The 23418-nt window shown below is 43.7% G+C and overlaps 4 protein-coding genes across 4 annotated transcripts; 3 read left to right on the forward strand and 1 right to left on the reverse strand.

Annotated features, from left to right (window-relative positions):
• The first annotated feature begins 467 nt into the window (after positions 1-467).
• On the forward strand, positions 468-3055 carry LOC131327733 (WAT1-related protein At1g09380-like). Its single transcript, XM_058360869.1, has 5 exons — positions 468-649; positions 1144-1363; positions 1808-1966; positions 2489-2640; positions 2744-3055. Exons 1-5 carry the CDS (start codon positions 504-506, stop codon positions 2832-2834), a joined length of 768 nt encoding a protein of 255 aa, XP_058216852.1. The 5' UTR covers positions 468-503; the 3' UTR covers positions 2835-3055.
• An 857-nt stretch (positions 3056-3912) lies between these two features.
• LOC131325828 (ABC transporter I family member 20) lies at positions 3913-10006 on the reverse strand. The gene is made up of 7 exons (XM_058358298.1): positions 9684-10006; positions 9424-9557; positions 6897-7016; positions 6621-6716; positions 5907-6059; positions 5724-5801; positions 3913-4461 (listed from the first exon to the last, which is right to left on the reverse strand). Exons 1-7 carry the CDS (start codon positions 9847-9849, stop codon positions 4222-4224), a joined length of 987 nt encoding a protein of 328 aa, XP_058214281.1. The 5' UTR covers positions 9850-10006; the 3' UTR covers positions 3913-4221.
• Positions 10007-15912: 5906 nt separating this feature from the next.
• LOC131327734 (uncharacterized) lies at positions 15913-17988 on the forward strand. Its single transcript, XM_058360870.1, has one exon. The coding sequence runs from the start codon at positions 15913-15915 to the stop codon at positions 17986-17988; it is 2076 nt and encodes a 691-aa protein (XP_058216853.1).
• Positions 17989-18005: 17 nt separating this feature from the next.
• Positions 18006-21230, forward strand: LOC131327735 (uncharacterized). Its single transcript, XM_058360872.1, has 4 exons — positions 18006-19297; positions 19376-19657; positions 19754-20502; positions 21106-21230. The coding sequence occupies exons 1-4, from the start codon at positions 18006-18008 to the stop codon at positions 21228-21230; spliced, it is 2448 nt and encodes an 815-aa protein (XP_058216855.1).
• Positions 21231-23418: the final 2188 nt, after the last annotated feature.

Genomic DNA, 23418 nt, shown 5'->3' on the forward strand with positions numbered 1-23418 from the left:
TGAATTTGGTTACACAATGTCACTCAATACTAGAGATGTCAAGCGGGCTGGTTTGGTACGACACGACACGTTTAAATGTGGCATGATACGGCACGAAAGTGGGCCAGTCATGGCACGATACGGTCTTAAACAACACAGCATGGCACGAGCATGTAGGGACAGCCAAAGGTATTTGGGTGCCCAAGGCTTGTTTCTAAAAATAGTACTCTAAACGATAGAGCAATTTTTAAGGGAAAAAAAAACAGTTAGAGAAAGCCAAAACTATAGTATTAAATCCCCTTGATTAATACATATATATTAAAAAAATAAAAAATAAAAAAAAACCTTGTTATTGAAATTTTCAAAAGAAAACCTAAAATGGGTTTTTTGGATTTGTGTGAGCTATTTTCACTCCGAAATGGATATTGTACGAAAACAATCTGGAAAACTGTTTTAGAGAAAGGTGTTTTGAAAAACTCCTTTTGACAATGATATAACAAAACAGGATTACCAATTGTGACCTTATGTATTTTGGGTTGAACGAAATTTGCCGGGCAACTCTATACCAGGTTCTTTATTTTGTTGGGCTAGATCACTCTACCCCAACCATTGCATGTGCTTTGTCAAATTTGGAGCCGGTTCTCACTTTCCTTCTAGCCATCCCTTTCGGGTAAATTTGCTTCGCCATGCGTCTCATAATCCGGTCCCTCTTATCGTACATCCCAATATGTAGAACATTCAATTAAAAAACTGCAATAGCTGTATATGATTTCTCTAAATCAACTTAACAGAAATTTACATGAATAGCATAATCCGAAATAGGGTAACCAGAATATCATAGGTAAGTTTCTTCATCCTAAAAGTACAATATTTAAATATCTTTGAATCACATGTATCCAATATTTGGTGGGTCCAAAACTGGTACAAACCGATATAAATTCATTTTGTACACAACAACCGATTTAATCTGCTCACTTTCTTTTTCATTTGGTACGTAGTGAAAACTTGTGTGAGGAGAGGATGTACCTAATTACACAAGGGGAGAACCATGTAAAAATTTCTCGGTCGTTTCTTTGTGTTCTTGCTTGATTTATTCTTCGTGTGAAATTGTATGTTGGATCAAATCCGCAACATGTACGCTATTTCTATCACTGTAATTGGCAGGCTGGAAAGTGTGGGAATCGGGAAGAAAGCAGGGCAAGCCAAGGTTTTAGGGACAGTGGTGTGTGTGGGTGGAGCAATGTTGTTGTCATTTTATCATGGAAGTGTAGTCATGGGAAGCATCCATTGGAAGTATGCTAATAATATGGGAAAAGGGAATTCCAGCAGTACCACCAATGACAAGAAGTTCATGTGGGGGCCTTTTCTCCTCATAGCAATTAAGTAACTTCTCTTGGGGGGCATGGCTCATTATCCAGGTAATTGAGCACTAATTATTGCTCACCTGACGAACATCATGATTGTGAAATTTGGCCTAGTTTAGACTAGGAAAAAGCATTGGACACAGATACCCTGACACATACAGCAACCATCGATGAGTGTGTGACCCAAGTGCATCGCATGTGGTGCCCAAGTGCATGTATCTCTGTTTGGTATGTGTCCGAACATTTGTGGCGGTAAATTTGCTGTTTAGACTTTTGCTGATCACCCTATTGTTGTAGGAACTCTTCTACTTGTCGTACATCAAATGCTTTATCTACACATATGAAGATTATAGTCTGACATCCTGAAGTCCTTTAGTAGTATATATAGGCCTAAGATATGCAGAGTAGACTTTGATTAATTAGATTAGTGTAAGTTTTGTATTTTTTCTTCTTTATGATCTCAGGCGAAATTAGGCCTGAACTATTCAGCTCCTTATACAACCTCAGCATTGATATGTTTGATGGCCAGCATCGAGTCTGGGATTATAGGCATCAATGTGGTACGTTATCTATCCACATGGTCGCTGAGCCCCATCATCAGGGTCGTTTCAACTCTATATGCGGTACAAAATATAGTTCCTTTATATATATATCCAACCTCGAATTTGTATTTTCATTGGAAAACTAGTAGAACTGGACTAGAGCTGTAAGCCTGTAACTAGCAAAGATGCTTCGGGCTCTTGAACTTAGTATGAAGCTCTTGGTTTTGCTGATTAAGTAGCACTTGCACCGCCCCGGCTATTCATCTTTTTTCTGGGCTGAATTCACCTCTGAATATAGGGGATGAAGTCCGGCATAGGAGTGGAGCGGCAGAAGAGAAGGAAAGAGTTATCCATACTCTAGTAGTTGAGACCATGACTTTTGAATAGCGCGATAGCACCAAGTCAGGTTCCTTGAAGCATGTGATTAAATTTGATTTTGGCTTAAATTTCCTAACACAGTAATGTTTCAACCGAGGGAAAGGCAAATTTTAGTACTTTTGTTGTTGTGCTAACGCAGAATAAACAAAATAATTTCAACCGAGGGAAAGGCAAATTTAGTACTTTTGTTGTTGTGCTAACGCAGAATAAACAAAATAATTTCAGGCAACAGTGTGTACTGCACTAGCATTTTGCCTCATCGCATGGTGTGTCAAGAGAAAAGGTCCTCTGTATGTCTCAGTGTTCAGTCCACTCTTGCTCATTGTTGTGGCGATTCTCAATTGGATGCTTCTACAAGAGAAATTATATGTTGGAACGTGCGTATACAAACTTTTACTTCGGTTTTTTTCCCCTGGAATCTTATCAACAGGTTCCTACATGTTGCTTTGTTGTAAACTATAGTGTTGTTTTTTATCTCAGCGTTGTAGGGTCAGTCTTGATTGTCAAGGGACTATATACTGTTATTTGGGGAAAGAAAAGAGAGAAAAGCGATGAGCAATGGCGGGGATGAGAGAGAAGAGAATCAAGAAGCGAAGGGCGACCAGGAAATGCAGTGTTCTGAGCTTCCAAACGGAAGTCTTCAGACAAAACGCTTAGCGAAGAAGTTGGATTGCAAATTAGTGTTGCTTGAAAATATTGTATGCCTTGCGAGGGGAAAGAAATAGTACTAGCTAGTCTCTCTCTTCATACGGAAAAATTCTAAGAATTATTTCTTAAACAGTCCAATCTGTTTTCTTACAAATTGCAAATTCCAGGGGAGAAGTTAATCCCAAAGAGACTGCTTATTTCTTCTTGTTTTCTGTAACATTGATGGACAGAGAGGAATAAATAGTTCCTACTCCTATTATAGAGTAGAATCATCAACATGTTATTGTCGTTCATTTTTTTTCGTTATTCCCCGAGACAAAGATTAGTTATTCAAAAATGGAGGTCTGTGACTCCAGAACACAATCCCCAAGAGCACCCCAAGAACATATGTGAATATCGAAGATTCTGATGTTCAGTAGATTAATTAGTAAAGTAAAACAAGAAATTTTAACTGTAAATCCTGAAGCAACTCAAACTAATCCACATTGTAATAAGCAAATGAGTTTGGATAATCAAACTTAATAACAATGTTCAAAAAATACCCCACATTGTAGTAAGCAAAGTTACAAGTCTTTTAGTAAATAATCAAATTTCACTCATTCCATAATCAAACTTAACAACTTTTATCAATAACCAAACTTACTAACCAAACTCAATAACTCAAAAACAACCCACATTAGAATCGTCTCATCGAGACGAATAATTTGGTGTGATCGGGTGCGTAATTGAAATTCGTTTGTGATTGGACAAATGTGCATTTTATATTGTGGGGTTTTTTTTGGTTAGAGATGCAAAAATAACCAATGTGAAGGTAGATGTTGTTAAGTTTGATTATAAACTAAATGGATAATCAAATGCTGACGTGACACATTTGATTATTGGTTTTGATTATTACCATTGCGGATATGCTCTAACAGAAATTTGAACACTTACTGATGTCACAAAAAATGCTGTAGTCAAGATTGGCCAACTTTTGACAAAGTAACTCAAAATCAAGAAAATGAGCAATGGAATATCAAATTTCTCATTCGATCTTTTGATTGTGAACTTTTCGCAATCGAACAAAATCAGCAATCACTTTCATCACAACATAAACAATACATTTAGCATTCAGGCCAGAAGGCACAAACAGTACAAACTCGAACGAATTACACACCCACTAACTATTTGCACCTCTACACAGACTATACTTGAAGAATGCAGCCGTCATGCTCTTTTGGGCTGAAAAACTCACGCAAGACATTACCAACTTGGCTACGACAAAAGCATTCTAAGCTTGGGAGGATTATTTTGGGTTGAAATAAATTCAATCATTGTCTCAGAACTCTGTTCGAGCTGAATACAAAATTCTCTTCACCGGCAATGGTGGAGTGCAGCCTTCCTGCAGCCCAACCATTGTTCGTTGCGCGTACAGCAGCAATGACTGGACCCCCAGCCACGCGACTTCCATCAACTTGCTTCTCAAATTCTGGAAGACCCTTTGCCTTTCTATCTTTCCTTCTCTTCCTCTCCTCATCTCTCTCTTTTCTCAGCCATTGCTCCACGGTTCTCTATAAACCAAAGCCCCAGAAGACACAACGATATCAACATCCTCAAAAGTATAAAAACAACTTCAACAAACGCACAATATGCCCACAACATACATTAAAGACAGAATTGTGATGCAAAAGGGGGAGAGGATTTTTGAAACCGTAGAGCGCAAAGGATTCGTAGCTCAAAACCCGGACCTTGTTTAGCTGCTATTTTTAGAAGTTTTGCAGAACATTACTGTAGTGGCCCGGAATAACTGGCTCGGACCATGACTGAGCCGTGCGGCTCAGTCAGGTTCGTTTGGACCCGTTAGGCAGACAGGATCCTCCTCATAGGGACAGATCGCTCGATGTAACCTGCTCGCTCGGGTGTCTTGTGAGAGTCCCCTCCATTGCATCTGGTACCGGATTGCCTAGCTGTATGTCGGGCGCAATCGGCTCGGATCCAACTGGCTCGACCTGCATGATTCACAGCAATCATCTCGCTCACATGCACCCAACCACCTGGCTACATGCGTCATCGTGACGTAGGTCGAGGAGGTTACAGCATGTGGCGAACGTTACCATTACGGCCAGCTCAGTCCATGTGCACCATAACTGCCTTATCCGGTGCGTCATATGTGACGTTACCCGAGGCAGTTACCGAGTTTGCCATGTACGCGCTTACCTCACCAGCAAGTCAAGTGAGTTCTATATAAAGGGAGGATTGAAATCCTAATGTGGTATGCCGTTCCCACCAAATAGTACTTCTCACTTCTCCTTCCTATACTAACTTGACCTTTGGAGGGTCGCTGGGCTGGACCCAGCCCAAGTGACTTGGTGCAGGTCACGAGGAGGAGGAAGTATGGAGCGAGCAGAAGTGAACCAGAGAGCCAAAGCCAGCCCACTGATCATAACTAGAAACCCCACAATTACTGCTGAATCTTGTTTGGTTAACAGTCACCAAGATTTGTTTCTCGAAATATTTTGAGAGAATCCATTTTATGAGGAAACATTAAACATACATATTTCAAATCCTCGTGAACCGATTTCACTTAAAAGTGAACAAGATTTGAAAATGATGAGTAATTTGTTTTCAAAAGAAATTCCGGAAAAGACCAGTAAATTTTGATACTGAAAGTAACAGCCAGCCAAACATTGCACAAATTTCTAATCCTTATATAGGGTAGATACATAGAGTCAAACCACATTAAATAAGCACCCTATCTAACAGCATTCATGAAAAGTTGAATGGCTGCTGCAAGGTTAGAATTCTGTTGTTCTGAGAGTGAAGAAAAACTGACCATTAGTGACATGTTGCTGATCTCCTTAACTTTATCCATCGGCATTGCTAGTTGCAGATTTCCATGAGCCACATAAACCTAAATACAGACAAACGATTCTGATTTCAAACTAGCAAATAAAAACTCATTGGGTGTTTAGATATCATGAACAACGTATGGACAGAACAAGAAGAAAGAACATACGATATGTGATGGCCAACTCTCAAGACCATCAAATATATGGGTGGCATATATAATTGTAGCACCTCTCTCTTCACATTCCTTTCTAAGAAACTTCAGCAGGTCAGCCCTCGCAAGCACGTCCAGATCAACTGTAATCTCATCAAGAAGAAGTACCTGTATAAACAAGTAGAGTAGCAAGAGTAGCTTTAGGTTCTGTTTGTTTCGATGTAAAATGTTTTCCATGTAAAATGTTTTTTCAGAAAACAAACTTCAAACTTTTACTTTCTGGTGTTTGGTTGGCACTTGAAAAATATTATCAAAAATCGACAAATTAGTGTGTGTGTGTGTGTGTGGGGGTGGGGGGGGGGGGGCTTTCTTAAACAGTAGAAAGATTTGAGAATATTGGAATTGAATGTGGGTCAAGACTGACGATTAAGGAAACTGAGCAATGAGAATTGTAGTAAAAGGCAGAGGATTCATTTCAGAAAATAACTTAGGGAAGATTTAAGGGTAAGTCATTTTCATCCAAGTCATGAAAAATGTTTTCCTTATTTTTTACACAACCAAACACCGGAAAATAGAAAACATTTAACGCCCAATCAAACGGAGCCTTAATGAGCAAAGATTTCAAAAATAAAATCACCAGACAAAAAGAAGTGGTCAAAAAGCAAAAAGCTTAAATGTCAAGCAACATTAAGATACCAGATAAAAAAAAGAGAAGCAACTTTAAGATACCTTGAATGGCTTTAACAGACCCATACAGATCTGCACACGTCTTCTCTGACCATCAGATACTTTATGCATTCTCCATGATAGATCGATATCTAACACCTAAAAAACCAAGTAAGCAGAAATCTTTTACAGGTTGGCCTATACGAATGCCCTAGATTTGAAAAGTAAACGATAAGGAAACCACAAACGCTTGTGCTAGCAAACTACAACAGGGATTAAATAAACAAATATTAGCTCATAAACTTAAAAAGACTATTTTCTGAAGAAATAATGTTTTACCTTGATCAGTTCAGCTCTTCTATGAGGATCAATCCCTGAGACTCCGAAAATCATCTTATCAGCAGAAACATCCATTTGTATTGGAACCTCAAACCCAGCAAAAGCAACATCTCGCCTCCACTGCAAAAGAAAAGCTTTTATTCGTATGCAACTTCAAATTTTGAAACATGGATGTTCTCTATGGTTTCATACATTTGCTCCTTCAACATGCTTTACGCCATGTTTGTTACTTGCAGACACGGAATGAAAGAAATTAGGTTTCTTTGGGGTTAGGAGTATGGGAACAAAATAAACATGGATTTTCCAAAGGCCATTACTTTAAAATGCACCTACTTTCCAAAGGATGAAGGCAGGCATACCTATTTCCCACATACAGAAGAGGTTGTTAGACTAATGAGAGTTAAAACTCCATTGGATCTGCCAGTACTAAACAGTCAAGGTTTACGACATGAAAATACTTAACAGACGCAAAAGGAGAACCTTTAACTCTAACGTCATAACAATTTGGATCCACAAAACGAGACATAGGCATGTGGTAATCCTCGAAAACCCTGTAGTTCCTTATGTGCTATATGTTGTGAACCATAGCACCCCCAGCAATTTATCCAACAATGTTGTGAAAAGACTTTCCCATTAAATTCCCCACCAACCTAGGAGATTTCCTTATCTCACAAAGGCTGAGGTCTAGAGATGCAACTGACTCAACAAATGGCTTTCAAATTTCTCCGAGAATAAGTGCATTCAAAAAATACGCGAGGGAGATTTTAATCACTTGCCGGCAGAGGCAAGTAGCAGACTCTACAACCCCCAATCTTTAAGGTTGTCTTTAGTCCAAAGTTTTCCGTCGATGGCAATCCAAACCATGAATAAGTGCCTATAAATGGATGTAGGGAACCAAAGAAGTTAATGCCAAGTCTCAATAGGGAAATGAGGTCTTATAAAATTCCAGTTAGCAGCAGCATTTGAGTGGAAGGTGGGGAAACAACTGACAGATCAGAACCAGTTCGGGAATATTTAGAATGGAATGGCGCATGAAAGAGGTCCACTGCCCATTAGAAAATTACTAAGAGGTCCTCAACAACAGAATCCATTTAGTCCCCAATCATTTGGGGTATGCGCGGGAGAGGATTGGAGACAGACCTAACCTTTGGCAATATGCACAAAGTGGTTGCTCTCAGAATACCACTGAAACAGTAGCCCCCCTATACTTGTTTTGCTGCGGAACCATGCCCCCAAATCAAAGCGAAATGGCAGAGAGGGCAGGCCAAGAGACCCAAATCAATTTATGTGTCAATGATAAATAATAATAAATAAATAAAAGTTGTCTTTAGTTCACTAGCAAATGTATGACTTATTTCATTCCTATATAGTAATCTTTCCCTTGACTAGTGACTCTATCTAGTAGGGGAATTGCAGTTCATGTTAGGTCTCGTGAACTCCCACATGGAGATAAGAATCAAGGGAAAAACCTCCACCCTCAATTCAAATAATTTGAGCCAAGTCTATGAAATTCCAATTGACAAACACAGATCAACTAGGCACGATCTAAATGGATAGATCATAGATCACAAGAATGCAGCCACACGGTTGGATCACATTCATGTTTGGAAAACTAGATGGTATTTTTCAAAACAGGAACTCTAAGGTGATTAAATTTTGATTATCATGTGATAAGTCACAAATGCATGGGTATAGTACATTAATTATCAGATTAACTCGACCAACACATTAACGGCAGTATTTTTTTTTTGCCAAATCATACAAGTCCTCTAATCTAGTTAAACGAAATCCGATCCTATTGCTATGGGCACTCGATCTGCTCAATTGAATGCTGCGAGATGAATAGTTAGGATTCTGGGCCCAAACAAACCCGACAGCAGATGGAAAAGTTAATCCAACTCCTTTAATCAGTACATTGACAGGTACAAGCTAACTAATCAGCCTCCGTTTACGCAATCTTCTTCCTCACATCTCAACTGGGGAAATCTAGTGAAACTTCCATTTTTACAACAAAACATACAACCAATTTACTACATTAGCATATAGGCTCTTCTATCATTTTGATGATCGAAAACATTCACATTTATCATTTTGATGATAGAAAACATTCACATTATAGAACACATCGAAAATAATAAGAATACAAAATTCATGTTTACAGAATTTCAAATAAACGCATGATCAGAACACAAAACAAACTAACTCACATAGCAGATAAACATGTTCTGATCATGCATTTATAGAAATCATATAAATATGAATTTTGATGTGACTAATATTTTTAACACACTATCAGGTGAACGTTTCCAATCATCGAAATGATGGAGCTTATATGCTAACGTGACAAATCAGTTGTAAGTTCGGTTGTAAAAATGGGGAGGGGGGGATTGAATAGACTTTCCCCAGCTCAATTACACTTAATGGAAATGTAGAATTCACATGATAAACGTCCCCGCACGTAATGCAAATGCACAGTTCCCATGAAATTAACACAAATTCCACACACAAAACAAACAAACAAACAAACCTCCCCTCCGAGATAGCAGAGATCTCCAGAAGACGTCAAGGCGGTGTCGTGAAAAGCCGATCGCCCCAGCACGCGAACCATGCTGGGCTCCACCATGTGCTTCCCTCCCAGTATCTTCAGTATCGTCGTTTTCCCTAATATTCACGGTCACACCAAACCAAATCAATCAATCAATCAACAGACAAACCAATTTTTTTTTTCGTTTCCAATTTTCTTGGCGACCTAAGGGAGGTTGGTGAGAGTTGTGGACGGGATCGAACCTGCGCCATTTGATCCGACGAGGAGGCATCGGTCGCCGGAGTGGAGAGTGAGAGAGAACTCGTCGATGAGAGGGGTGGAGCCCGGCGGGGGATGGCCATCGATTCCGGGGTACGTGAAGCTGAGGTTGGTGATCACGACCGTTGGATTGGAATTCTTCACTGCCATTACTTATTACTACACGTAGAGAGAGAGAGAGAGAGAGAGAGAGAGTTTCGATGAAGTGTAGGGGCTTGGGGTTCCTTAAAAATGGGGACGAGTTTGTCGGAGTGAGGCGTGGCGCGGTTTTGGTCACTACAGTACTCAATCGTCGTAGAGGAATATAATTATACGGAGTAATTTGGTGCGTGGGATGTAGAGAGATGCCGACTAAAGTAACGTGTGATATCTTGCCACGTCTACAAATTTGAAGTTAAGCTACCAAGCTGGATTTTATGCCTTCAGAGAGCAAGTACATCATAGTAACCACCGAGGTGGTAGCCCAGTTGGTGAGGCTCATTATTCGAGTCCCGGCATGTACTCGAACCTCGTCTGTGGACTAAAGTGGAGGAGTTTTCACCAATTATGTATTAAAGTGGTACCGTGATGACGGTCCGTCCTTCCGGATAGTAGTTATGGCTCGAACTGGACATTCTATTGGCGGATAGGGAGCCCCTATAGTCGCCTAAAGAGAGTTGCTACGCTGGTCGTCCCCTCTCATCATTTTTTATTATAAAAAAAAAGGAGTACAAAAATGCCCATACAGTAGGCTCTGTACATGCCAAGATAAAACAAATTTGCTACATTTCTTAGTCAAAAGTGCCGAAGAACTATTCATTAGATTTTCTATACTTTATTCTTTTTGTGATCCCCATGTACTTTCTCCCTCTTCTCTCATTCATTCCTCTTAGAGCATCTCCAAGAGTCTTAGAGCATCTCCAAGAGCCTAGGTACAATCCTAGCCAAAATGCTTAGGAAAATTGTGATTTCTAGACTTTAGCTAGTCATTTTAACAGATGGGTACCCAACAGCCTAGGCAAAACCAAATGCCATTTGTACTGAATCAATCCTCTCTCCTCTGTCTCTCTCCGCTGCAACACAAACCCAGTCAACAGAGAAAACAAAACCAGTTGACAAACCTCAACCCTCAAAATTCAAATACTAAATCAAACCTAAAAACCAAATCAAATCTCAAAATAAAACCCACAAATCAAATCCAGTCAACAAATTGAAGTTGAAACCCACAAATTCAATCCAGCTGACGCAAATATACATACGCCTATATATACACACACGCACACACCAGTAAAAATTTCAAGAACCCACCGGGGAACTCGCCGGGGAGTCGACAACTGACGATAGTGAGAGAGGTACCGTCGTCAATTCCACCAGATCTACGTTTCTGCCATTGTCAAGGGTAAGGGAAGCTGCTTGGTCTGCAGAGAGAGAGAGAGAGAGAGAGTGAGAGAGAAAGGCGAGGGTAAGTGAGCTGGAAAATCTCGCCAGAACGAGCGTGGAATTTTGGCGGCGGGTTAAATAGCGAGTTGGAGATGAGGCTGCTGGGTGTGGCTTTGGGAGGTTTTCCTCGCCAGTCTGTTGGAAATCTCCACCAGCTGAGGCTGCTGGAGATGCTCTTACTTCATGTACATGTCCTACCAATAATCTAATAATATTATAATCAAGGGATAGGTAAAAAATCAAGAATTGTTGCAACTTGTAATGTAAAGTGAATACGTAAAACTACCGTTTGAAGATTTTTGATAGCGATTTTACCTATTTACTGATGTACATGCTCTGATGATGTGGGGTACTATTAATACAAACTTAATGGCGGATTAGTCCAGATGACCGTACCCAAGTTTTAAATTTCTACTAGTATTATAATATTTTTTTATCTCAAAAACATTAAAAAATTATCCATGTTGGTCAGTGTTTTAAAAAACGGCCTAGGCGGCTGATTAATCGGCATCTAGATGCTAGGGAGTACCTCGCCGTCTTGCCTAGGCATTTGTCTAGGTGTCGGGCCGACTAATCAGCCACTAAGTGGGATTAATGGGCTAGGTGGGCCTAGGCGGACGAATAGGCGAGTAGGCGATGTAATTTTAAAAAATGAAGGGCTTTAGTGTTGTAGTATAATATAAAGGGCTTCGGCATAGTTTTACTATAATATACACATTTCCAGTCTACACACTTTTCTTGCACGATCCAAAATTTCCAAAGCGGTAAATATCAAAACCCCAGATGCACTTACCCAGATCGACAATTATCAGTCTACCCATTTGACTTGAACTTTGAACGTTGGAATTGGCAATATTACTGAGTTTTCATGTTATTTAATATTTTGTTCCACTTATATTGTTATATTTGCTCTAAAAACTTGGGAGGGGTAGGATAATATTTAAAATTTAAAAAAAATAGAAAATGCGCATAATGTCTAGGCGCTAACTAATCACCGATAAATCGGCTGAGGCGCTAGGCGGTGCCCGCTCTTCGACTAGTGCCTAGAGAAATTTAGAATCTTGATATTTGTGGGACTGAGCTTTCTCCAATCGAACTTTAGGAATTAAGGTGGCTGGGTTAATATATCTTGGATGAGGATGAGTCATGCACAAGTAACACCCGTGTTAGTGCCCAAACCCGAATCTTGGGGGTCCGGAGTAGGCACTCCGATGGTCAAGTAAGTATGAGAAGAGAAAAGCTTTCGAAATAGTGTTTAGGGTTTCAGAGGGTTAGAATTCAATCACCTTCATCCCTAGGGGAACTTCTCCTTTTATAGGCAGAGGAAACATGGAGGCCAACCTACGTACATGCGTCACGCGCCCCATGATTGGCTCTTCAATCGTGACACCAAATCAGGTCCGCAATCACAGCCCTGACGATCCCCACGATCTGCTCGTGTATTTAAGGAAACCGAATCACGCCACCTACCACTCCTACCCGACTCTTCCTGACTTCCTCTTTAAGTCAGGGAGCGGGGGTGGTTCGGTAGCTAAGGACTCTGCTGAACTATTTGGCTCGACTGAAACACTTCTGCAGAATTGTCAATTGGTCCGACGGATCTCCGCCGAACGACACATATAACCAAACTACCCCTGTCCGGGTCTATGACCAATGCTGACGAATGATCTTGGTCTGGAGAGAATGGTTCGGCGAACACATAGCTCCTGTACATTGCCGAACCAGCCGGCCCATGTGTGCAGGTTTGGGTTAGCCATCTTGACGTGGCTCTCTCCGCCGAGCCGAGCTCGCCACAATGTTCACCCATCCAACAAAAAGTTTTGAGAAAAATAATTGTATTTGTAGAAATATTTTGATTGAATACATACAATAATGTTTTTGTGTAGCATGTTTACAAGTTTTTTTTTTTTTTGAAAAGGCATGTTTACAAGTTATATTGGCAAAATTAATAGTATTGCATTTTATATGTATATATAATTGTTTTAATGTGTGTCCACTCAACCTTAAATTCATGCGTTCGTCCCTGGTACTATTGGTTGGATATATTTGGGAGTCGAGAGGTAGATCCCATACTGAATGGGAGGAAAACTACTCTAGGCATTATCATAATATCATTTGTATACGCGCAAATTTACATAGTTTTCCAAGTAACTCGTTCTGTTCTTTTTTAAGAGTAAAGGTTGTTTGATAAACTAAATTCAACACTTAAAATTGAATGAATTAAATAATAATTAATTAAGTAGGTTTAATAATAATAATAATAACATTTTACATTGCTTTAGAAATTAAGTACGTCTTAAAAGGTAGGCTAAAGGGTTGTAAAAAAAATTTGCCATTCAAAAAAATATTAAGTACAATAGTTTTGAACTACTTATTTTTTGTCGGAATTCATGAGTGCTTACATTTCAATCATTTCCTCCTCCACCACTACCTTCCACACTGCCGCTCATATCATTGTCGTCACCACCACTCTCATCTCCACCATCTCACCACTATTGTCGTCACCACCACCATTACTCCCACCGGCATTGCCACTACCATCACTCCTGCCACAAAAACACTTCGTCACTGCCGTTGCCACCGCCGTCACCGCCACGGCCATCACTCCACCGCCGCCACTACTACCACCATCACTCCACCACAACTGCCCTCTTTTACCACACATTGGTATGCGCTCCCACCACCAAGAGCAAGTTTTCCTCTTTTACAGCAATTGACTTATTTGTTAATATTAGTAAACAAATTATTTGTAATTAAAAATATTAAAATCTTAAATTCGTCTCAGTAAGATAAATTGAAACTGTGCATCCAACACTAGTAAAAATTAAAACAAGACGAACATAACTCAAATTTTATCTATTCTAACATTTGTTGTATTTGATTTGCTCCGATAATTATTACTTGATCTTGGCGTGAGCTCCACAACAAAGTGTGGCGGTGAGGTGCTTCAAGAGCACTAAGACCATGTTCGTTTTGCGATTTTTATTTTGGAATTTTGGGTGATGAAGAGAGAGATAGATACAGAGAAATGAAAGTAATAGTAAATAAAAAAAAATTGTTAAAAATCGTGCGCAGAGAAAATATCTCAAATCCAAAATTTCAAAAACGAAAATGGAGTTTTTTTTTTTTGTTTTTTTATACAAGAAAAAAAAGAGAGCTGGGCTTTAGAAAGTGGTGTTCACTCCTATTAGAAAAAAAAATGATGTTCACTCCTATTAGAAAGTCCTTTTTTTTTTTGCCAGAAGATACGTTGTTAGGATGTTAATAGCTGTTCGATTACTACTGCGAGTAGGAGAGCCAACCTTCTATTCATATGAGTCAAACCCTAGAGATCCATTCCAAACTCCAAACTAAAATGAGTTTTTGGGGTTTTCAGCGGAGCATGCAAAGTGAAAAACACTGGGCTTTATTTTGGGTACTCCCTTCAGGCTGCAACTCCACTCCTGCAGCCAGAACTGAGAACAGCGATCAATGATCGATCAAAATAGGTTCCAGCTTGTAGGGGGCCGAAATATCCGAAGGATAGGTTAACGTCTCACCGAGCGTCACGTGCCTCCGCCGAACAAGGATGCATTTAAGTTCACCCCGCGCTTTCCAAACGCTCGGATTTTCTCCTGTTCGGATACGCTGTTCTTCGGAAAGAATCTCCGAAGCTCGGGAATTTATCATGCGTCAGATGAGTGTCCACCGAGTACAGATGATGATGGAACCTTCCAGAAATATCTTGTGATATGTGAGCTGTCGTATCTGATATTCGAAGTGACAGCTCTGAACGATGTGACCTTTCTGACATCGGCCCATGTGACTCTGTAAAACTTGGGAAGTGAAATTCATTAAATGATTCTGCAACCTGATGTCATCCGAGCGGTGGTTGACGCGTGGAAAGCAAGGCAATCTTGTTCAACACACAACCCCTCTGCTTATAAATAGGAGGGGTATTGTTACTAAGACTCGGTCTGGACTTCTGGATAAGAATACCATACTGTCTTCTCAGCATATTTTTCTTACAAAAACTTCTTCTCTTCTCTTCATCTACTGACAAGATCGTCGGAGCTTCTTCCCGGAGGAACAACCCCCTCCGGTTCTGCAGGTATACCAAGACTGGCGTCATTTCTCACAGCAGCTACACTTGAAAGGATCACGAAGGAAAACCCGTCCCCACAATTGGCGACTCCGCTGGGGAAGACGTGACAACTCTTGGGGTGTTCTTTGTGTTCTTCGTGTTCTTTACTAATTAAGGTCCTAACAAGCTCTTTCTCTCAAATTCATTCGGTTCCTCATATTTGAGTTGAACAAATGGCGCAACACCTCTCACCTCCGGGTCCGGAGAATTTCACTTTAGGGCTCGAGGGCTATGGATCTATAAGCCTCGAACCCCGTCAAGAGGCTAGGACGGTTCCACCAGTGGCCCACCAACTTTCTTTCCCACCTACCGAATTGGATATCGCATTGGCCGAACAAAAACGACAGGCGGCGGTTATTGCCATGCTGCAACAACGGCTGGAGGAGCGAGATGGAGGGGTGACTGCAACCCCTACGCACGAATATCGAGCTGAGCCCAGCCGACCGAAGAGATCCCACAAACGAAGCAGACCGTCTCGCCCAGCCCAAACGGCCAAACTCGCCGTTCCCGAACGACGCACTGTCTTTGAGCGCCTTGATCAGGGGGTTTCACGACCTCGGTTGACGAGCATTATTCGTGCCGAGAGTACATGATCCTCGGCCACAGGCTCCACAGCTGGAACCAATAAGGGAGGCGAGTCTGTCCGAACACAATACCATTCCGAACGACGGATGAGTCAGAGAAGTGGGAAGAGGCCCGTGGACTTAAATGATCCACCTCGGCGACCCCGTACCAGTAGCAACCGGGAATATTCGTTTCGATCGCGACACGATTCTGAACGTCACGATGGGCGACACTCTGCCAACTCTGGCAGTCGACAGCGAATAGAAAGCCGAGGAAACCGTTCGGAACACGATAATACGATTGTCTTGTACGATAAATTCACAGGCCTGCCAACCGTGTATCAACCCGTTGACCCGGCTCTTCAGCCTCGGAATGCTCCATTGACGAGCTTGAGGGAGGCACATGCGCCCTTAATGTTATCTGCTCGGCCACCAAGGGAAAAAGAGGAGCACCGTCGGCACCATCGGCGAGAAAAAAGAAAGAATCCGGAGCGGCATACTGATGTTCCTCCCCCTGTTGTCCCGCAGGTCGCAGCCGAAGACAATTCGAAGCTCGGGAAGGCAAAGGCTTCCCCCTTCGTGGATGCCATTCAACAAGAGCGGCCGCCAGACAGATTCGTCATGCCGAAGCTGAAACGTTATAAGGCAAAAGAAGACGCAGTCGCGTTCGTTTGTCGTTTCAGGCAAACCATGAGCCTCCATAACTTTTCTGACGCCCTTATGTGTAAAATCTTTCCGCTCACTCTCAGTGAACCAATCATGATATGGTACAATCAGTTGAAGCCCAAATCCATTTCTTGCTTCAACGAGCTAGAATTGGAGTTTAGTAAACGCTTCGTTACTAGCAACATTCAACCGAAGACGTTATCGATGCTGGTGAACATGCGGAGAGCAGCGGGAGAAACACTGCGGCTTTATACCGAGCATTACTGGGAGGTCTATAACCTTATTCCCGACTGTGATCAAGGAGTGGCAGCCGAGTCTTTCATGAATGGGTTGGATCCAACCTCGGCAATGTTTCGTGACCTCTCACGTAATCCACCTAAGACGATGGGAGAGCTCATGACAATAATCGAGAAGGATTGCATTCACGAAGAAGCAATGGCCGAGCGACACACGCCAAAGGCTGAACCTGCCAAAACAATAGGGCCAAAGAAGCAGGTATCGAACGTTCGCCAAGGGCAAGGAAGCCAGGGAAGCTCGGGCCAGGCATCGAATAAGCCGAACAACAAGGGCCGACCCCCGCAGCACCCTCAGTCACAATCCTGGACACAAACGAAAAGAGAACCACAGCCGGACGAGTACGTCGCCGAGCGTACGGTATTCACTAAACCTATCTATAAACTCCTTAACATCATTGGCAAATTGCCATTCTTTGTTTGGCCAACGGTACTCTTAGGCTCCGTCGGAAGCGGACCAGGGATGTGCACGTATCATAAGGAACGTGGCCACTACACCACGCAATGCCCACCTTTCAAAAGGTATCTAGAAGAGCTAGCAACTGCCGGACACCTCAATCAGTGGATTGACGTTCGGCAAAATCCACTTCCTCCGCCTCCACCTCTTGTTGGCAATCTCGTAAGCGTTATACAAGGGCTAGTTTCTGAAGGAAGGGCGGCCGAGCTTCGTTCAGAAATTGACAGAGCTGTCACCTCTCTATCTTTCTGCAACATGGGCGCTTCGATAAAGCGAAAGTGGGAAGATCCGAGCTCCGGCAGCACCATAATTTTTTCTTCCAACGACTTAAAAGGAGTGCAACTTCCACACGCGGATGCCCTCGTCGTCACTGTTACTATTGAAAAATCAACCGTACAGCGGGTATTGATAGATCAGGGAAGCTCGGCCGATGTCATGTTTTTCTCCACCTATCAGAGCCTCGGACTATCTCCCGCTCAACTTCGGACGGCGTCAACTCCCCTTGTCAGTTTTACGGGAGCCCCGGTGTGGCCACTCGGCCTGATTACCCTCCCTGTGCGAGCTGGATCGCGCGTCCTGGAGATCGAATTTGTGGTGGTCGCTTCGCCAAGTCCGTACAACGTCATTCTTGGCCGAACCAGGCTGCACGAAATGCAAGCGGTTGCTTCAACCTATCACCAGGTGGTAAATTCGTCGGATGGAACGGACGTCAGGAGAGCCTCCGAGACGATCAAATCCAATCCAAGAAATGCTACATCAGCACTGTGATGAATAAACAGAGCTGTATGGAGGTACAATGCGTGGCTGCCGCTCCTACCCCAGTAATTGAGGATGTTGGTGTACTTGCCGAACAATGGTCAACCGAGGAGCTAATACGTTTCTCCATTCCTGGGGAAGAGGGAAGATATTTTTTGATCGGGAATTCATTAAGCATGGCCGAACGTGAGGAGATGTACCAATTCTTGATGAGAAACATAGAGGTCTTTGCTTGGACTCCACAAGACATGCCGGGCGTGGATCCTTCGTTCGCCATGCACTCATTGAATGTAGATCCGAATAGGCGACCGGTTGTGCAAAAAGTCCGACGCTCGTCAGCCACACATACCGAAGCTGTGATTGCAGAGGTGAATCAACTATTGGAAGCTGGCGTCATTCGGGAAGTGCTATATCCCACCTGGCTTGCCAACCCGGTGGTTGTCCCGAAGAAAAATGGGAAGATACGGGTTTGTGTCGATTACACGAACCTCAATGATGCCTGCCCTATGGATCGATTTCCACTTCCTCGGATTGAGCAGATGGTAGATGCAACGGCAGGATGTGAACGCTTGAGCTTCATGGATGCGTATCGGGGCTATCATCAAATAGCTTTGGATCCGGAAGATCAGGAAAAGACGGCCTTCATCTCGCCTCGGGGAACTTTCTGCTACAAGGTTGTCCCGTTCGGCCTAAAGAATGCAGGCGCCACCTTCCAGCGCTCCATCACGAAGATGTTTCCTAGCATGCTCGGCGTTAAAGTAGAAGCTTATATTGACGATTTGGTTTGCAGAAGCTTATTCGCTCGGGATCACCTTCGGGATCTGGGAGAGGTCTTTGCTGTTCTAAAACATAGGAAGCTACGTCTCAACGCCAAGAAGTGTGCATTCGGTGTTAGCTCGGGGAAATTCCTAGGGTATATGGTGAGTCGCCGAGGAATCGAAGCTGACCCTACCCAAATTTTGGCTGTGCAGAGGCTCCGAGCTCCGACGACTATTAAAGAGGTACAGCGGCTCACGGGGATGGTTGCTGCCTTGAACCGTTTCATTCGACGTTCGAGCGATCTCTGCCGATCGTTCTTCCGCGCAATCACGACGAGCCGACGCAGATTTGTATGGACAGAGGAGTGTGAGCAGGCTTTGCAATCTTTAAAGCAATACCTATCTCACGCTCCTTTGCTCGTCAAGCCCCTACCTGACGAAGACCTGTATCTGTACCTTGTTGTTTCTGATCACGCTACGAGCGCGGTTCTTGTTCGGAAAGAGGGATTGGAGCATCAACCGATCTTCTACTCCAGCAAAACGATGATGGACTCTCAGACAAGGTATCTGCCTATGGAGAAATTGGCATTGGCTCTTGTTTATGCTAAAACGAGCCTCTTGCCTTACTTTCAAACCCATAGGATTGTGGTCCTCACTGAGTTTCCACTCAGAGCTGTCCTTCGGAAGACAGACACGTCGAGTCGGATCCTGAAGTTCTCCCAAGACTTGGCCAATTTCGACATCCAATTCGAACCACGGACGGCCATCAAGGGTCAGGCCTTGGCAGATTTCTTTGCCGAGCTCACCCTCGGCTTGCAAGACGAAGCCAATGCTCTGGCCACTGGCGTTGAAGAAGCTCGAAAACGAGAGGAAGAGGTTCTTGAAGGCCCTTCCAACTGTCCTTCGGAGCCCCTTCGTGCTCGGTACTCCCTCGGACGAAAGAAACCGAAGCGACAATAGAGGCTGTTCTCCGGCGACGCTTGGCGACTGGCCGTGGATGGAGCGTCCAACGTTCACAGGGCTGGGGCAGGTATCGTCCTGGTGTCTCCGAGTGGGACGGTGCACGAAAGCGTCGTCTCGATTGGATACCCGGCGACGAACAACGAAGCAGAATACGAAGCCCTGATTGCAGGCCTCCAACTTGCTCTTCGGCTTAACGCAGATTCGGTGCATGTCTTTTGTGATTCACAGCTGATTGTGGGTCACTTAAACGAAGATTATCAAGCCAAAGACCAGCGTATGAATGCCTACGTCTGCCACGTACTAGCTTTGTTCGGCGGGTTTGGCCGAGTAGAAGTGGAATGGATCGCTCGGGAGCACAATGCACACGCTGACGCCCTTGCAGGTCTTGTTTCAGTTTACAAGACCTCGGGCGGTCGCACTATTACTTTCGATGAAGTGGCAACACCGAGCTTTGAGCGGCCGTGCGAACAGGTGATGGCCATCTCCCTTGGTTTAAGTCAGCTGGACCCAGTGATCGCTTATTTAAAGAACCAAGTGGTACCAACGAACAAGCGAGAAGCTTACAAGCTCCGTTGCCGAGCGGCTAACTTCTTCCTTGGTCCGAACGATGACCTTTACCGACGAACATTCACCGGACCAGATCTACGTGTCGTCCACGACGACCTTGTACAAGCTGTTCTGGAGGAACTCCATTCGGGAAGTTGTGGTGCGCACTTAGGCGGACGATCCCTTGCACACCGAGCGTTAACACATGGCTACTGGTGGCCGAAGATGGTGAAGCAGTCCGAGGACTACGTCAAGCAGTGTGTTCGGTGCCAGAAGCAAGCATCTCTCATCCATCAGCCTGCCTTTCCCCTCAAGATGATCACTAGTCCATGGCCATTTGCGGTTTGGGCTTTTGACATAGTTGGCAAGATGCCGAAGGCGCCTAGAGGATTCGAGTATATGCTCACAGCCACGGATTTGTTTACTAAATGGGTTGAAGCCTCCCCCTTGGTCAAAACTACAGCTGGTGACGTGGAACGTTTTATTTGGAAGCATATCATCTCAAGGTTCGGCGTGCCGTACGCCATACTTTTTGACAATGGCTCCCAGTTTGTTTCATCCGCTATCAAAGCTTTTTATACAAAACGCCACATCACGATCCATAATTCCTCGGTGGCCTATCCTTAGGGTAACGGGCAAGCCGAAGCGTCAAACAAGACCATCACTCGGGGGCTGAAGCGCCGTCTGGATCGGAAGCTCGGTAGATGGGTGGAAGAGCTTCCACACGTCTTGTGAGCCTATCGAACAACACCTCGGCGGTCCACCGGCCGTACTCCGTTTGCTATGGCCTACGGTATGGAGGCTGTCCTCCTTTTATCTACTATGATCCCTACAGCCCGCATGGAGAATTTTAACCCTGTAGATAACAATGCTCTTGTGGGTGCCGAGTTAGATTTAGCCGAAGAACTACGCGACAATGCTAACCTTAGGCACGCCGCGTACCAGCAAGAAGTTGCAAGGGGCTACAACCGCAATGTTCGTGCTTGACCATTCAACGTCGGGGACTTAGTCCTTCGGATGGTTACCGAAGCGTCAAAATTGACCAAGCTGAAGGATCCCTATGAAGGACCTTACCGAGTGGTTGAGAAGATCGGCCATGGTGTGTACAAGCTTGCTGAGATGGATGGTACGTCAATTGCTAATCCATGGAATGCCCAAAAGCTTAGGAAATTCCATGGCTAGTATTGGTCTCTTATGTATTATTTTTTATTTTTTATTTTTTATGTTCGTTCGGCGTATACGCTTTTGAGCGTCGTGTACTTCATACAAGTTTGTCTTCACTATTCTGCTTTATTTTTACTTCTTATACATGGGGTATTTAGTCTAGCTCCGGTTACATCTTTTGTTCGGGTGAAATTCTCGAAGCCCATGATAATTTGTTTGTTCGGGTGAAATTCTCGAAACCCATGATAATTTGTTTGTTCGGGTGAAACTCTCGAAGCCCATGCTAATTTGTTTGTTCGGGTGAAACTCTCGCAACCCGTGATAACTTTTTCGGCTCAGTTTTCCCATCCTACTGCCTTATTCTATTCCTCTAGTAATACAATAGGGCAGGGGGCTACTATATGGGTAAACCTGAGTTCATCTCTTAGTGACTTCAAAATCACATAAACAATCCTTCCGAATGAAAAGACTTCGAAAATTTCTGAGTTGTGATGTATCTACCGAATAAAAAGGCTTGGCAAATATGTGTATACTTGGAAACAACATCCATACTGAACGAATAGACGATTAGCATTCAAAAAAAGAAATTCTCCATGTCTTAGTTACATCCCATGGTTTGGCAAAATCCCAATTGTTCGGAGCCAACCATAATCATAACAAAAAAAACAACACAAGAAAAGGGAAGTCCAGTTCAAACTGTTGGGTTTGTTGGAGCATCTGCAGGGGCTAGAATGGTGGCAGAGTCGGCAGCACCAGCCGTTGAGTCTTTCGCTCCAGCTTCGGCAGGGGCGAGGGGAGGTATTTCTACCAGACTCCTCCTTTCATCATCAGGCTCGATTCCTGCATCATCGAAACCCCTGTTGTAACCGAGCATGAAGCTTTCCTGATGTTGGCTTTCTTTGATCTCACCCTGGACTTCCAAGATTTGATCAGCCACGTCTTCTTCAGCCTGGGCGTACCCCTTTTCGAACTGCCCCTGCATCTCCCCCTCCATCTCCTTCTTCATCTCTTCTCTCCCGAGGGCCCTCCCTTCGGCTAGGCCTTCGTCCTTTCCTTCGGCCCTTGTTCGTTCGGCCGACTCTTGCAGTCCCTTAATTAGGTCGTTCAGGTTTGCAACCTGAACTTCCAGGCCTTGTCTTACGGACTCGGATTGCTCCAAGCCCTTCTTGTAATCCTCGGCCAGGCCTTTATTGTACTCAACCGATTGCTTCAGCAGCCTCGACTTCTTGTCGTGGTCGGTGAGATGAAGTTGGGCACTCATGATGGATTGAGTGGCCTGCGATCATAAGTAGAATTAAAGTTATTCCAAAAAGCGAGATTAAACTAATAATCATCTTAAATGATTTGACTTTACTTACTCTTCCAGCATGGTAGTAATATTCACTCAGGGCTGCTTTAAAGACGGGGGACTCTGTATGTCCCTCGGTAAAGCTAGCCCCGAGTGAAGTGTGAAAGCCAAAGAGGGATCCTCTTTAAGACTGTCGGAGGTGAGGATTTGTTTCTTGGTCGGGGTGATGAAATTGGGCACCCACGGGGTGTCGGCTTCCGAAGCAAGTTCCCTTTCCCCCTCAGTTCGAGCCCTTCCCCGAAGCTCGACTTCTTGGCCCTTTCCCTTCGGGACAGCCTTCGCCTTCTTGCTGGCGAGAGGCTCCTTCGGGGAAGGAGGGGCACTCTGTGGTCATTTTTTGGAAGCAGGTGGGGGTGGGGTTTTCTTGCTCGGAACCGAACCCGACGCACCTTGGGCTCCAGCCTTCCGAAGCTGGGCCTTTTGCCTCTCCTTCTCCTTCTGCTTCTTTTGGAGAACATCCTTGAGATTCCTCGGAGGCATATCTTCTTGCTCGATAAAAGGGTCCCCTTCGGTAGGAAATCGAAAAATTCCTCGGAGAGGTCTGTCCTCGCTCGGAAGAAACTCTTCGTGTAGATCTTCAGAACTTGCTCGGGAGGCCAAATCACCCTCGTCCGTCACCTTCCCTCGGATTCTCCCTCCGTAGGCTGGTTTGTAATTGAGGAT

This window comes from Rhododendron vialii, chromosome 5a, assembly GCF_030253575.1.
Source record: "Rhododendron vialii isolate Sample 1 chromosome 5a, ASM3025357v1".
Classification (NCBI taxonomy): domain Eukaryota; kingdom Viridiplantae; phylum Streptophyta; class Magnoliopsida; order Ericales; family Ericaceae; genus Rhododendron; species Rhododendron vialii.